The 16,159-nt window shown below is 38.4% G+C and overlaps 2 protein-coding genes across 9 annotated transcripts in view; one reads left to right on the top strand and one right to left on the bottom strand.

Moving 5' to 3' along the window:
- Positions 1-12,923, top strand: part of LOC128700160 (oxysterols receptor LXR-alpha) — a 55,939-nt gene extending 43,016 nt beyond the window's left edge. For all 4 annotated transcript variants that reach the window (XM_053793141.2, XM_053793138.2, XM_053793139.2 and 1 more), the window contains 2 exons: positions 7,864-8,669; positions 11,190-12,923. In XM_053793141.2, coding sequence (XP_053649116.1) covers positions 7,876-8,669; positions 11,190-12,633 — 2,238 coding nt within the window. In that variant the 5' untranslated portion in view covers positions 7,864-7,875 and the 3' untranslated portion in view covers positions 12,634-12,923. The remainder of the gene's footprint in view (positions 1-7,863; positions 8,670-11,189) is intronic.
- Positions 12,924-15,471: 2,548 nt separating this feature from the next.
- The window catches only part of LOC128700162 (tudor domain-containing protein 1), a 58,591-nt gene continuing 57,903 nt past the window's right edge, over positions 15,472-16,159 (bottom strand). For all 5 annotated transcript variants that reach the window (XM_053793144.2, XM_053793142.2, XM_053793146.2 and 2 more), the window contains one exon: positions 15,472-15,994. In XM_053793144.2, coding sequence (XP_053649119.1) covers positions 15,901-15,994 — 94 coding nt within the window. In that variant the 3' untranslated portion in view covers positions 15,472-15,900. The remainder of the gene's footprint in view (positions 15,995-16,159) is intronic.

Here is a 16,159-nt window from a genome sequence, read left to right as displayed (position 1 = left end):
CTAGAATAACCAAAAAAAATGATAGTAAGATATCACTCCTGAGCACTGAATGACTTGATTTTTTTTTTTCAACTCGGTACAGATATGATATATCTGGAGTTTACCTGAAGAGAGTTCCGGGGATCAATGCCCCCGCGGCTCGGTCTGTGACCAGGCCTCATGGTGGATCAGAGCCTGATCAACCAGGCTGTTACTGCTGGCTGCACGCAATCCAACGTACGAGCCACAGCCCGGCTGGTCAGGTACCGACTTTAGGTGCTTGTCCAGTGCCTGCTTGAAGACAGTCAGGTGTCTATTGGTAATCCCCCTTATGTGTGCTGGGAGGCAGTTGAACAGTCTTGGGCCCCTGACACTTATTGTATTGTCTCTTAACGTGCTAGTGACACCCCTGCTTTTCATTGGGGGTATGTTGCATCGTCTGCAGAGTCTTTTGCTTTCGTTGGGAGTGATTTTTGTGTGCAAGTTCGGTAGTAGTCCCTCTAGTATTTTCCAGGTGTATATAATCACGTATCTCTCCCGCTTGCATTCCAGGGAGTACAGGTTCAGGAACTTCAAGCGCTCCCAGTAATTGAGGTGTTTTATCTCTGTTATGCGCGCCGTGAAGGTTCTCTGTACATTTTCTAGGTCAGCAATTTCACCTACCTTGAAAGGTGCTGTTAGTGTGCAGCAATATTCCAGCCTAGATAGAACAAGCGACCTGAAGAGTGTCATCATGGGCTTGGCATCCCTAGTTTTGAAGGTTCTCATTATCCATCCTGTCGTTTTCCCAGTAGATGTGATTGATACAATGTTATGGTCCTTGAAGGTGAGATCCTCCGACATGATCACTCCCAGGTCTCTGATGTTTTTTTTGCTCTAATTTGTTTTGTACTCTGAAGTTTTAATTTCCTCATGTTTACCATATCAGAGTAATTGAAATTTCTCATCGTTGAGTTTCATATTGTTTTCTGCAGCCCATTGAAAGATTTGGTTGATGTCTGCCTGGAGCCTTGCAGTGTCTGCAATGGAAAACACTGTCATGCAGATTCGGGTGTCATCTGCAAAGGAAGACATGGTGCTGTGACTAACATCCTCGTCTATGTCAGATATGAGGATAAGACAGTAAGAAAATAAAGTAATCAGCCTTGCAGAACTGTATACAAGACGGTGAAAAATGAGGTGATAGTCCTTTAATCTTGCTTCATCTAGATTAAGATGTGAACCGGCTTCCAGTTCAGGAAGGCCGAGGCACCGATTACTTCATTTTCTACTGTCTTTGTATGTATGTTTTATGTTAAAGAAGACTCTAGTTGGAGAAATATTTTTTTAAATAAAAATGCTTAAGTGTTACACGTGTCGGTTTCTTCATCCAGCTTGTACGGTATCTGCTAGCCTCCCATGGTACGATTATATTTATGGGGAAGCACTAAACATATGGGAAGTAGTAATGCAGTGTAATACGAAGGGAGAGTAATTCAGATTCCTAAACTCATGATCCTTCACCGTCAAGGCACCCACTCCTTAAAGAATCTCGCATTGTTATAATCAAAACCAAGCAAACGATCCCATAGGTATACCTGTCAATATGTCGCAGTTGTTATAATCAAATCCACATGGGTCAGTATGTCGCAGTACAAGGTTGCTAGTTAGTTTCTTGGCAGTGTAAAGGTCGCTAGTGAGCTTGTAGCAACGTATTTTTTTTTATTACATTACCATTCCTACGGGTTTAGCGCTTCCCCTTTGTTATAATAATCATACTATTAGCTATCATTAGGAATCTCTTCAAGGGAGGTGCCTAGGCACTGTTGAAGAGCTCTTGATTTAGGGAATAAAATATGCTCTCCACTTTCTTGGATTAAACTTGATTGCTTCCCATTTCCCACATGTTGTATGACCTCTTTTCCCTCAAGGAAGATTCCTTGATGCTGGTGAGGGCTCTTGATCTAGGGAATTAGATCTGTGCTCAGGTTCCCTGAATTGAGCCTGAATACCTTCCGTCCCCCCACATACACTGTATAATCCTACGGGTTTAGCGCTTCCCCTTGATTATAATAAAAAAATATGACCTTTGGGTTTAGTGCATTCTCATAAGTATACAATAATAGTAATACATGAAATTTGCAGTAATATTTAGCTTTAGCGCTTTTTAATGCACATGTATGACCCATTAGGGTTTATTAATATAACTACATTCAGCTCATGTAGAGTATTATTATTGGGTATCCCAAATGGATACTTTATTATTGGAATTGGAGTTCCCTTCCCTTTTTTTGAATCTGATTGCCTTTCATCCTCCCATTCTCCAAATGCAGTATAACCTCTATGGGTTTAGCACTACCCCCGTAAATGTAATATATTCAGAAAAAAAAAAGTTAATGCTGAATTACGCAAACAGTTTTATCTTGGAGAGGCATAGGCGGTAACAGTTTAGAGACTATTTTCAGTTCCCCCTGAAAAACATTCGGTTTGTTTCTCATGACCAGTTCGTGTAATGGAATACAGGTGAGCTGTTATAATGGCGAGTTGAGAAAGCACTGAAAATAATTTTTTATATATACACAAAATGTTACTCTTACACATCATTCATCATTATCAGAGGAGGAAGAACTGAAGATGGTCTTGGAAATCCCCCAAACCTTTTTTTTTTTTTTTTTTCTCTTCGTATATTTTTCCAGGTGGATGCATTCCCCACTTTTTTATGCTTAGACTTTTAGGGAAGTGCAGGTAAGAAAAAAGTCTGGGGAAGGGACCCAAAGATATTTCCAAGAGTTTTTTTTTTTTTTTTTTTTTTTTTTTTTTTCCTCTGGTGGGCATACCCAACCTGATCAGACTAAATGCTTGTGTAGAGGTATTCCTTATTTAATGCTTTTATTCATTGGAAGCACTAAATCCATAGGGGTTGTACAACATTATATGTTGTATGACCCTAGTGGGTTTAGCACTTTTATTATAATGTACAGCATTATAATAATCATAGGGAAGTGTAAGCCATACAGTGCCTGGGAAATGGGAGGCACAGTAATTTTTTTACCTTGCATTGTTTATATTTGCATAACTGATTTTTTTTCCTTATTTTTTGTTATAAGTTACTTTATCATACTTACTCTGTGCATTGTCCTTATTTTCATAACCAATTTTCTTAAAAAAAACCAACCATACCCCCGGCCGGGATTGAACCCGCGGTCATAGTCTCAAAACTCCAGCCCGTCGCGTTAGCCACTAGACCAGCTAGCCATAATAAGATTCATCCAACTAGGTATATTTCTACACCATAGGAAGGTTAGCACAGGCACCTCTGTGACCACAAATGCAAGTTTTTACAGACGAATCTCCAGCTAGCGTGGCCGTGACGAACTCTAGCTCAAGTCCCTTCACTGCCGTCAACATGACTCAAGAAATCGTATTGTTTGTTTGCAATCGTGTCATTACGATTTCTTGAGTCATGTTGACGGCAGTGAAGGGACTTGAGCTAGAGTTCGTCACGGCCACGCTAGCTGGAGATTCGTCTGTAAAAACTTGCATTTGTGGTCACAGAGGTGCCTGTGCTAACCTTCCTATGGTGTAGAAATATACCTAGTTGGATGAATCTTATTGTGGCTAGCTGGTCTAGTGGCCAATGCGACGGGCTGGAGTTTTGAGACTCTATGACCGCGGGTTCAATCCCGGCCGGGGGTATGGTTTGTTTGCAATCGTGTCATTACGATTTCTTGAGTCCAATTTTCTTGTTAATAGTTGTACCAGCTAATTACGTTATTCTGTTCTCACTCCAATGCTCTTATCGTTAGTGTTTATTGATACCTCTACCTCATCCTTCACTTTCCTAAACCCACATCTTAGTTTATGAATGTTGATATTAACACCAATTTTAATCCTCCGTCATATAAAAAATGGCAATCAATACTCCTCTGCAAGTCAAGCAAAATCTCTTCTCAGCAACACTGAGAATATACATATCAGTATTCAGTTACAACATTAGATCCCTGACTAAGCACTATGATGACCCAGTGCTCCTAGCTTCGCTAAATGTTATCTCTCTTATTAATTGCTGACCCCTGGCTTAAACAAACACAACAGGCATCTTTACCTTACCTGGGTAGACAGCCATTCATAACGGCAGGCCTGATCAAATGGGGGGAGGGATGGCCATCTACTCGAATGAACTAATATCCAGTAACTCACCTTTATCAGTAATGAATATGGTTTGTACCTTGACAGCAAATTGAAATTTAACACCCACACTCAGCGCAGATAAATAAAAAGGTATCCAAATCAGTTGGAATCCTCTGTAAAATGTTACTATGTACCTCAAACAGCACTACTTGTGTGTATTGCTCTCTAATCTATCTCTACTTCACTCTTGCCATTTGTACCTGGGGATCCACTAATGCATATCACCTAAAGCAGATAACTCGGTGGCTGTATGAATGATCACTCGGTCTAGTGCCAGGCAACACACTCCTCTGCTCTTCAAAAGTTTGAATTTACTTTTACATAAAATTTATTCATATTACTGTGAATACTGCATATACAGGACAGTCAGTTCTAACATTAATCCTACCCTGAAACACTTTCTTGATAACTGCAACAGATCTTGCAGACAACACAAGATGCAAAAATCTCGACGATATTCCCCATCTCCAACTCGACCTGTGCAAAAACTCAATGCTTATAAAAGACCTAAAATCTGGAATTCTTTGCATGAAGATTCCAGAGGTTTCTTATTTGCCAACCACTTCAAAACTACTGTCAAACAGCACCTTACCTTAATGTGATCCTGACAATTTATTATGCCAAATATATCCTTAAACCCTGTCTTTCATTCAATATTGTCCCTGTTCTTGCTCCATCTCTCCTTCACTCTTATATATTACTAGAGACGTGTATTATAAACTCATATTTTGTATCAGTTCAGATAACTATCTTTCTTTTGTAAGCCTTATTAAAATTTTGAATTACTGAATGCTTTTAGTACAGTATCATCTAAGTATTTTTATTCTCATGTAACTTCTTATAATATAATGTGCTTCATATACATTTGAATCATTTTCATTAAGTTTATATTACTGTGAATATCATTAATGTCTTGTAATCACAAAAGTAAAATACTTTGTATATCATCACATTTTGTAATAATTCAGATTACTACTTTCACTTGTATTGTAATTTTTTTTTTTTTTTTTTTAAGAATTTTTACTTTGAAAAGAAATGATTTTAATATAAGTGCCTAGGTAGTAGGTTGGCAGGCAGCAACCACTTAGGGAGGTACTACCGTCCTGCCAAGTGAGTGTGAAACGGAAACCTGTAATTGTTTTACATGATGGTAGGATTACTGGTGTCTTTTTGGTCTCATAAACATGCAAGATAACAGGTATAATTTGCTACTTACATTTAGGTCACACTGCATGCACACACACATATATATAAGATAAGATAAGATTTCGTTCGGATTTTTAACCCCGGGGAGTTAGCCACCCAGGATAACCCAAGAAAGTCAGTGCGTCATCGAGGACTGTACCTTATTTCCATTGGGGTCCTTAATCTTGTCCCCCAGGATGCGACCCACACCAGTCGACTAACACCCAGGTACCTGTTTGCTGCTAGGTGAACAGGACAACAGGTGTAAGGAAACGTGTCGAAATGTTTCCACCCGCCGGGAATCGAACCCGGGCCCTCCGTGTGTGAAGCAGGAGCTTTAGCCACCAGGCCACCATACATATCCATCCATCTGGGTTTTCCTCTGTTTTCTTAATAGTTCTTGTTATTCTTTATTTCCTCTTATTCCCATGTGGAAGTGGAAAAAAAAATCTTCCTCTAAGCCATGTGTGTTGTAAGAGGTGACGAAAATGCCGGGAGCAAGGGGCTAGTAACCCCTTCTCCTGTACGAATTTCTAAATTTAAAGAGGAAAAACTTTGTATTAGGTCACCCTGCCTTGGTGGGATATGGCCAGTTTGTTGAAAAAAGTTCCCCCCCCCCCATGTAAGTAAGTTTATTCAGGTATACACAAATACAGTTACATAGAATTATCATACATAGCAGCATGTGTGTAGAGAACCTAGGATAACCCAAAAAAGTCAGACAGTGACATATTTCCATTGGGGTCCTTTTACCTTATTATTATAATATAAAGGTTATAATATTTTCTTATATCTCTACAATGAAGATAACATCTTATTATCATACTAAAAAGACTATCTACTACACGAGGGTCATTAAGACTATCTACAATATGAGGGTCATTACTAGGAATAAGGTAAAATTTACACGTATGTTAGCTAAAAAAAATAGAAAATCATTCCCCTCCCTTTCTGTAGCTACATTCATCAGACACCTTTTGGCAGTCTTCTTGAACTGGTTCATGCTATGACTGGCTTTGACATGTGCAGGCAGTCTGTTCCATTCCTTTATTGCTGTACAATAAAAGGTGTTTGAAGCCTGGCCACTGACTGTGGGTACTACAAAGTTGTGCTCCCTCCCCCTAGTACTATGATTGCTTTGGTTCCCAACCTTGACAAAATTGACAGCAAGATATTCTGGACACTGTGAGCAATTTTATAAACATGATTTAGCTTCAGTTGTTTTACTGTCTTCAACATTCAGCATATCCAACTGCTGTAATTCATCCTGGCCTACATGCTCTCTTGGTCCCAGCCCCAGGATGAATCTTACGATTTTGTTCTGGGTGATTTGCAGTCTTTCAGTTTTTTTTGTCAAGGCAGAGTACCATGAAGAGCAAGTGTAATCCATATGGCATTGTATAAGGGCTAGACATAGGGTCCTGCGAGCCTCAGTAGGTAGACACTGTGCTTGTCTATACAGGAACTTCAGTCTGGCATTTGCTTTCTTTACTACATTGTTCCCTATCAATTCTCCTGACATGCATGGGTCAAAGGGAATTCCCAGATATTTTACTGATGAAACCAAAGTGACAGTATCGAAGGCCTTTTGCAGGTCTAAGGTTACCATACCTATGAGGTTCCCCTTTGACATTTCAGTTCTCGGGTAATCCATCAATTAATAAGGGAGGTGTCGGTTGAGTAGGTTCTTCTAAAGCCCGATTGATAGCTATGGAGAATGTTGTTGTCATTAAGGTACTTAACTACTTGAGAGTACACCGCCCTCTCTAGAATTTTAGATATTATACTGAGTATACTAACAGACCTATAGTTGCTTACATCAGACCTACTATTTTTCTTGAAGATAGGAGTACCTTGCCTTGATTTTGTCTGCTATATATACACTTGATTCATTTCCATTAATGATATTCACAATAAAAATATCTAAAATATATTTGCATACTAAAGCCCTAGATGCAAGTTAGGTTTCAGCTTGCCTGAAATACTCTGTATAACAAAGGGCTTTCCACTTTATTATTGTGATGTTATCCAATTGTGTACAAATGATGTAGCATCATATAGAAATAAATTTGTAATCATGTGAAAGCACTAAACCCATAGGAGTCATAAAATGCCTGGGAATTGGGAGGTAATTAGATTTGATGCAAGGAAAGTAGCTCTAATGCCTTGGATCAAGAGCCCTTTCATCAGCATTAAGGAATCCTTCAAAGGCAGTGGCAGGCTGTACAGTGCTCTCATTTTCTGTTTTATTTTCTCTGGGGGTCCCCTCTTGGGAGGTGCCATGATGTTGGCGAGGGGCTCTTGATTCAAGGAATTGAACCTATTCCTCCCTCTTTCTTGGACTAAAACTGACTGGCTCACATGTCCTCCTAGGAGTTATTTGACCTCTTGAGTTTAGTGCTTCTCCCAGTACTGTAATAATTCTCATGTTAGAGTTTGTGCCTCTTTCCCTCAGACATAATCAGGTACTGTACAGTATAATAATTTTTTTAAATCACTAAAATTAATTTGCTTATTTTCTCTCTACAGATGTGAGGCATCATGTCAAAGGATGCATATTATCAATTTGGAGAGCCAGGTGGTAAGACAGAGGGCATGAGTCTCCCCTCCTTACCCACCACATCCTACTGGTATAATGCCCACTCTTCTGTGGGCAGCTCTCTGTACTCAGATAATGAGACTTCAGTAGTTTCTCCTTGTAAGGGAGACCAGCACATAAATGTAAAATTACCAGACAATGATAGAGAATCTTTGGAGTGGTGGACTGATGGCATGTGCTTGAGCAATCAGCAGCGAGCCTTTGATGGCCAATACTGGGAAGGATATGTACCAACAAGTGATCAGTCTGGTACAGGGTCAGAATTTGAGGCTTCTGATTGTCCATTAGCCCCACTGAGTTGCTGTACTGCGGACCATCAAAACGGCTACAACAGCCCAGAGTTTTTGAAAACTGTGGAGATTTCAAGACATGACCAGGATGAAAGTTCATATTGTTCAGAATCTATCAGTAGTCAGGAATATTCTCCAGCCAGCAGTAACAGTATTCCTGTAGAAAGTAAGAAACCTAGTCCAGAAACATTAGCAATAGTAGAGGAACATAAAAAGAATCAAAAACGACAAAAAAAAGAACCCAAAGATAAAGGAAAGGAAGACAAAAGATGTGGTGTGTGTGGGGATGCAGCAAGGAGTATGCATTTTGGAGGGATGGCCTGTGACTCTTGTAAAGCATTTTTTCGACGTTCTGTGCAGAGTGGTGCCTACAAAAGTTTCCATTGTCCAGAAAACAAAACCTGTCCAATCTCAAAACAAAACAGAAAAGTTTGTCAGTATTGTAGGTGAGTAATGAGAACTGAATCATAAGTTTTTATGAAATACTCTTGTATGATCCAAACCAAAACATTTTATGGACTATGCCTAAGCATAGTGTGTGTTTATATATAAGAAAAAATTTGGAGGTAAACAGGTTAAGAAATTATTATAGTCAAAAAGAAGCACTAAACCACAAGGGCTATAGGTTAAGAAAGCCTAGGGAACAAATGGATTTGACAATTAAAAACAGAATTGGAAGTATTTGGAAGATGGCAGAAATATATTGAGGAACTGTTAAATACTGAAGAAGACCCTAGTGGGTTTAGTGCTTCTTGATCATCAATATTTATTATTAAGAGAGGCAGTAATTTCATGCATTGGCCATGGAGGTGAAACTTCTTTTAGGAGAGAAAAAAAGCAGGATGTGAGTGTGGGCAAGTGTGCGAGGCATTAGATAATGAAAGGTAAAGCAGCTGGGATCATGACAAATGTTAAGAGCAGAAGGGAGATATAGTTTTGGAGTGGTTGGTACTTTTGTTCAGTAAATGTATGAGAGGAAGGTACATAGGGATTGGCAAAAAACGTGTATAGTTTCTTTATGTAAAGGGAAAGGGGACAAGAGACATTCTAAAAATTATAGGAAAATAAGTTTACCGAGTATACCAGGTAAAGATGGGGGGTCCACCTCTGGTGTAAATTGTGGGACACATAGCCTTGGAAGTGGATAAGAAGGCTTCAAGGAAGAATATTTAGATTTGTTCCTGAAGCCATTTGAATATTGCACATCCCCTACCACCCCATCTTTTCATTCTTTTTTACCAATAGGTATATTACATATGGACAAAAGATTTAAGGGATACATTGATATAATGCCATATACAGTACATGAGGTGAAAGAGATACATGTCTAGTACATATTGTCACGTGTTTGTCACTGATTATAATGCGAAAATCTCATCCAGCTCCTCAGAGCTGGTGCTCTTGCCCAAAATACAGTAGGCATTACCCCTCTGAACAGCAGCGCTGCATCGCTGGAACAGAAACCTAGTCGCCCTGGGATCCCTAGTTACCCTGATGAGTCTTTTGCCTAGCTCCTTAAGGAACTTAGATGCACTCTTTCCTCACGAGCCAAGGGTCTCTGAGCCTATGGGAACTAACATATAATGATGGGCAAGTTCTCCATATTTTCTAGACTTTTGGGACTCTGAAGCTGCCAGCTTCAGATGAGTGTGTATAAATAAACATGTACATGTATGTGAAGTGTGACCTAAGTGTAAGTAGAAGTAGCAAGACGTACCTGTAATCTTGCATATTTATGAGACAGACGAAAGACACCAGCAATCCTACCATCATGTAAAACAATTACAGGCTCTCATTTTACACTCGTCGGGACGGTAGTACCTCCCTGGGTGGTTGCTGTCTACCAAACTACTGCCTATATACATGTATATGGAGGGGTGTTTATGTTGCAATTTTATAACTGTAGTGTAAAGCACCCTTCTGGCAAGGCAGTGATGGAGTGAATAATGAAAGTTTTTCTCTTTCGGGCCACCCTGCCTTGGTGGGAATCGGCCATGTTAAATAAAATACACAGACTGGGCTGCAGGAGCATTGACTGAAAAAGTTAAAAAAAAATTTTTTCTTTTTTTTTTTTCTTTTCGAAAGTGTGTGTGTGGAACAGTAGTGCTTGAACAAAAAATCTGCTAAGCTATAATAGTGTACAGAGGTTTATGGGTATAGACAGTGGGTGCAAATGGAAGAGTAGTGAGGTAAAAAGGTGGCAAGTGATAAAAAAAATTAGCACACAAGAGGTTTTTATAATGTAAAAATGATATACAATGTATGTGGAAAAAAAAAAAGGTGAAACAGGTGGTGAGGGGGTTCAAAAGGAGAGCTAATAAGAGATTTGCAAATTTTGTTGAACGAAAAAATGGTTTTAGAGGAAGATGAATAAACTGAGGAAACCTGGAGAGCACATGGACTTGGCAGTTACAAAATGAGGGATGATACATGGGGAAAAAATGAAGACATTTTGATAAGTTGTTAAATGTTAATGATGTGGAGATCATGATTTCATGAATTGGCCAGAGGGAGGGGAAAATATCACAGGATTGAGAAACCTGAGGAGAATGGTCAAAGTAAGGAGGCAGTGGGTAATATGCAAGTATTCTCCCACCTTTCATTGTATCCACTACCCCTTTGTGGTTTAGCACTTCTTTCTTATTATAATAATAATCTGTCCACTACCTTGTGCACTTTTCCCACATCCACCTTGGACTCTACCTCACTACCATACAGTGTCATCCCCCTCTGCTCTGTTCATGAATTCACTGCCGTCCCTTCATTATCTAATGCCATCCTGAGACGAGTCAACTGAGGTTTAGTATTTTAAGTTTCTCTTAAGTATATAGAGCCCTTGTGGTTTAGCACTTTTTGATTATAATAATAATCTAAGTATATAGACAAAACAGGTGGTTGTAAATTCATTCAAAGAGCATTTCATTCAAATTAAATGCATATACTAAATCATATTTTATCTTTGCTAGGTTTAAGAAAAGTCAAGAGAATGGAATGGAGATCAACTGGGTGATGTCAGAAACTGACCGAATGGTGCTTTGGAAGAACAGACTTGCTAAACAACGCCATGTCCAGGAAGAAAAGATTAAAGAGAAAGTATATGGAGACCTGCCAAGATCACTAGATCCTCAGGAAGCAGATACGCTAAGGACTATTGTTGCTCTTCAAGAGTCGACATTCAGGTCCATTTCTTACCCAGAAGGCTGTTACGGTGACAATGTACAAGCATTAGCTAACCTTTTTGTTTGCATATGCAAAAAACTAGGAATATTCTTCAAAGAAGTCGAGGACTTTCAGGAAGTTTGTGAAACTGATAGATCACTTTTACTGAAGAGTGGGATTGGGATGTCGATATACCTTCATGGTGCATATATGTATGATTACGAAAATCAAATATGGCCTGCTGAATGTAACAAAGAAGCTTTAAAGATTCCAAAAATATCCATGGACACTCTGAGAGAGTTTACAGGTTTGCCAGAAGCTTTTGATGCCATAATGAAATTCTACAATAAATATGCCAAAGATCTAAAAGATGAAATTGTTTTGGTACTGATTTGCTTGATTGCCTTCTTTCAGCCAGATGATCCTCAATTTGAGAATCCACAAAAGATTCAGGAGATTCAGCTAAAGTACCTGGAACTCCTCCGGCATTACCTAGTAGGTAAAGAAGGTGATGTTGGTGCAAAAATAACATTTCCTAAGCTTCTTGTTGGACTTGCAGACGTTAAAGAGATTGTAGAATTTCATAGCAAAGTAGATATCAAACCATCTATAAACCACCAACAAATCTTTACACATTCAGTAGCAGAAAATCAAATGTCAGCAGTAAATGAATTGTTTCAAAAGGCTTCCCAAGGGATACTGCCAGAGTTTTCTTCAATTTTAACAGTCTCTGAAAAAAGACAGCCACTATGGCAGCAAAGTGCTGCAGTTAGAAGACGACGATCAAATTCAAGCATTGTTGTGCATGGAGAGCAGTTTTATCATCCTCAGACTAACCAAATATTTGGTGGGACTCCAAGAACTGATATGATTATCACAAATCCAATGGAAGAGATAGAAAATTTTCTAAGAAAACAGAAGTTGCCAAGTGCACAAATAAATGAGGTGTCAGATTATGATGATGATTACAGAGGTGAAGACTACAGGAAAAATATATTATGTAGAGATTCTGGAAAGGCAACTAACACTCCTCCATTTAATTCTGACAGACAGTTACAACTTGTGTCAAGTGACAGAAATAGAGAAAGTGATCAGGCAGATCCATTAGACAAAAAGAAAGCAGTTGAAGTGCTTTGTGATATACTGAAACATGTATCTTGTGCTGATGATGAAGAGTTCATTCAGTCATTAAAACAAAATTTGTCTCCACACCTTTTGATTAATTTAGCTCAAAAGCTGTCACCATCTTAGCATTTGCTGTAACAAGCAATTTTAATTATTTGGAGACATTTACCCAATTAAGTTTTTTGGTGAAGAAACAAATGTACAGCATTTGGAAGCAGAGCACAAAACCTTTTGATACATTTTTTTTCCTGTGACAAACTAAAATGTTCAACAATTGACAAATACTGCCAATACTATATTATTATGGACCTCACTGTGGACATTTGCTCATCTGATTTAAGTCAGTTTAGTCTTAATTTTAGAAATAGCTGGAGCATTTGTGATGCACATTTGTTAAAAATAAAAAAATTGATCTATGATGGTTTCATTTTCTGCAACTATATTTTTTTTTAAATTCCCATTTAAAGAAAAAGTTAACAGATACATGCTGTGCTAATTTTTAATGGTGTCCATTTCCTGCCAAGGCAGGGTTACCCAAACAAGAAAACATTCATACTTGGTACATATATTACATATACAGTATCACATACATTTATAAGCGGTATGACCCTCTCCAGTTTAGAACTAAAGTTGATTATAAATGTACATGAATAATAATAATACTAATCATTTTAAAAGAATTAGGGTTAAAGTATTATTTATTCATGTAGTAAGATATTCACCAGCATCTAGAAGTGCACAGACTAACACCCTCAACAATATTTTCTTGATGCTGGCGAGAGGCTTCCCCTCAAGGAAGGTTCCTTGATGTTGGTGAGGGGCTCTTGATTTAGGGAATTGAATCTGTGCTCCAGTTCCCCGAATTAAGCCTGAATGCCTTCCACATCCCCCCCCCAGGCGCTGTATAATCCTCCGGGTTTAGCGCTTCCCCCTTGATTATAATAATAATAATGGCGAGAGGCTTGATCTAAGGAACGGGACTTGTCATCCCCTACCTAGGATCAAACCAGATTTTTTACATTCCTCCAAGTGTTCTATAACTCCTACAGGTTAAGTGCTTGCTCTTAAATGTATTAATTATAACATTAGCATGATATACGTCATCACATTAGTGGTTTACAATACCAATAAGTTAACAAATTACACGTGCAACACCTGGATATCTTTACTTTGAAGATATTTTGCCCACCAGTGGCTTTCTCAGATAGAGTATAAAGATATTCAGATATTGCATGTGTGTAAGATATCTAGTATTTGACTAACACACATTTAGAAAGGTACTTGCATACTGATATATACACAGCAATACAGTGGACCCCTGCTTTACAATCGGCTTTCAATGTGACAAATTATGTAAGTGCATTTGTATGTGTATGTTTGGGGGTCTGAAATGGACTAATCTTAATTCACAATATTCCTTATGGGAACAAATTCGTTCAATAATGGCACCTGAACATACTTCTGGAATGAAATAATATCATAAACCGGGGGTCCACTGTATTCAGAAATCTAACTAGTAACAAAAATTTAGTCAGATATACAATCATATTTGGCAAGCTCCATACATACACACACACATGCTAGAGAAGTCAGGAAGTGGAATAGTCTAGCAAGTGAGGCAGGAACCATACATAGCTTTAAGATGAGGTATGATAAAGCTCATGGAGCAGGGGGAGAGAGGATCTAGTACCACTCAGTGAAGAGGCAGGGCCAGGAGCTGAGACTCGACCCCTGCAATCACAATTAGGCAAGTATATAAACGTTAGACATATTAATCGAGTATACAGAAAGTTACACATCCTTATGTTTAGGAACTGGATTTCATAAGAGGAAATCTCACCACTAAGGCCAAAAAAAAAAAAAAAAAAGGGGTAATGGGTATTTAGAAAATCCAGGGAAGGGGAGCAGAAGTTCAATTCCTTGGCTCGAGAGCCTGCCTGCCACAGACTCCCTTTGAAGAGGAATAAAATAATGAAGATGGAACACTGAACATAGCTATGCCCATGTAACTACAAATATTTCTTTTAAAAGGTAGGTGTTGAAGGGCTTTTGCTCTAAAGAATTGCTCCCTATCATAGGGTTGAATCTAATTACCTCCCATTCTGTGGTGCTATATGATTATGACCCCTCATGGAAGGTTCCTTGATGTTGGTGAGGGGCTCTTGATTTAGGGAATTGAATCTGTGCTCCAGTTCCCTGAATTAAGCCTGAATGCCTTCCACATCCCCCCCCTGGGCGCTGTATGATCCTACGGGTTTAGCGCTTCCCCCTTGATTATAATAATAATAATATATGATTATGAGTTTAGCACTCTCCCATGAATGTATTGCTAAATTATTCAAATGGGAAGCATTAAACCTATAAAGGTCCACCAACATCATTTATGAACCCTCTTACTGATCAAACCTTTGAGCACTACTGGGCATAAAGAAAGAAGATATTGAAGTGCTGAAGATATCTAAACCAGATACAGCTTTAAACAATGGATTAAAGCTGAATAAATTCAGATTTAGAAAATTAGAAAAGAACTGGTTTAGGAACAGAACTGAAAATGAGTGGAGCAAACTGCTACTATGTATAATCATAGGAACAAATTCTTCAGGATGCTAAAAACTATAAGGATGGGCCCCTCAAGGAAGGTTCCTTGATGTTGGCGAGAGGCTCTTGATTTAGGGAATTAGATCTGTGCTCCAGTTCCCCGAATTAAGCCTGAATGCCTTCCACATCCCCCGGGTTTAGCGCTTCCCCCTTGATTATAATAATAATATAAGGATGGGCTGGATAGATAGATGAGTATGACTGGTAGGTGACTGGAACCTACTTACCATAGTACTTGCAGGTAGGCCTGGTACATTCCTTTTTTTTTTTATGTTCATAACCAGCTTGCCTTGCCTCCCACCTCTCCTTTACTTTAACGAAGTACTAAGCACTGAGCACCAGACCTTGATGATAATAAAATCAGTGTAACCATTAGATATTTTTACTTTTGTTTTAACATTTTTTCTGTATATTTAAGAGACAGGCTGAACTTTTAAAAAGACAAAACACTGTACTGGTAAACTTACTTTTTGCATGGAGCAAGCCTAATAGCATATTTGACCTTGATACACAAAGCAGCAAATACCAAACTATTCTAATGCTCCTCAAAAACTAGTGTTGACATGTAAATGAAATATTGTTTATGAAAAAGAAAGGAGCTGTTAGCAAAATGTCAGAAGTTGACTTATGCTCGAATATATGGTTTACAAAGCCAGTTTTGTGCACCTTACACCTAAAAAAAATAAGAAATTTCATTAACCAAATTTTTTTAACACGTTGGCTGTCTCCCACCACAGTGACCCCCCAAAAAAAAAAAAACACTTTCACCAATAATTAATATAGTTCTAAATAAAATTATTTTTTAAGCTTCTTCAGGATGAATTCATTTATGTTGATATCATGCCCTTCATCAGTGTTATGAAGAGTAACACCCAGACGCTGATGATCCCTGTTGAAAGAAATAAGATTAAGAGTAAAAAATTAAAACAGTTTTATATACCATAATTATTTCATTCAAGATGCAAACGACCTATTTAGCATATAGACCATTCATGTAAATTATAACCTCATTAAAAGCTTGATTTTATTCTAAGTACTAAAGAGGATTCTAATT

This window comes from Cherax quadricarinatus, chromosome 74 (genome assembly GCF_038502225.1).
Source record: "Cherax quadricarinatus isolate ZL_2023a chromosome 74, ASM3850222v1, whole genome shotgun sequence".
Lineage (NCBI taxonomy): Eukaryota > Metazoa > Arthropoda > Malacostraca > Decapoda > Parastacidae > Cherax > Cherax quadricarinatus.
The sequence above is the reverse complement of the archived record's forward strand: the minus strand, read 5'-3'. Positions and strand labels throughout refer to the sequence as shown.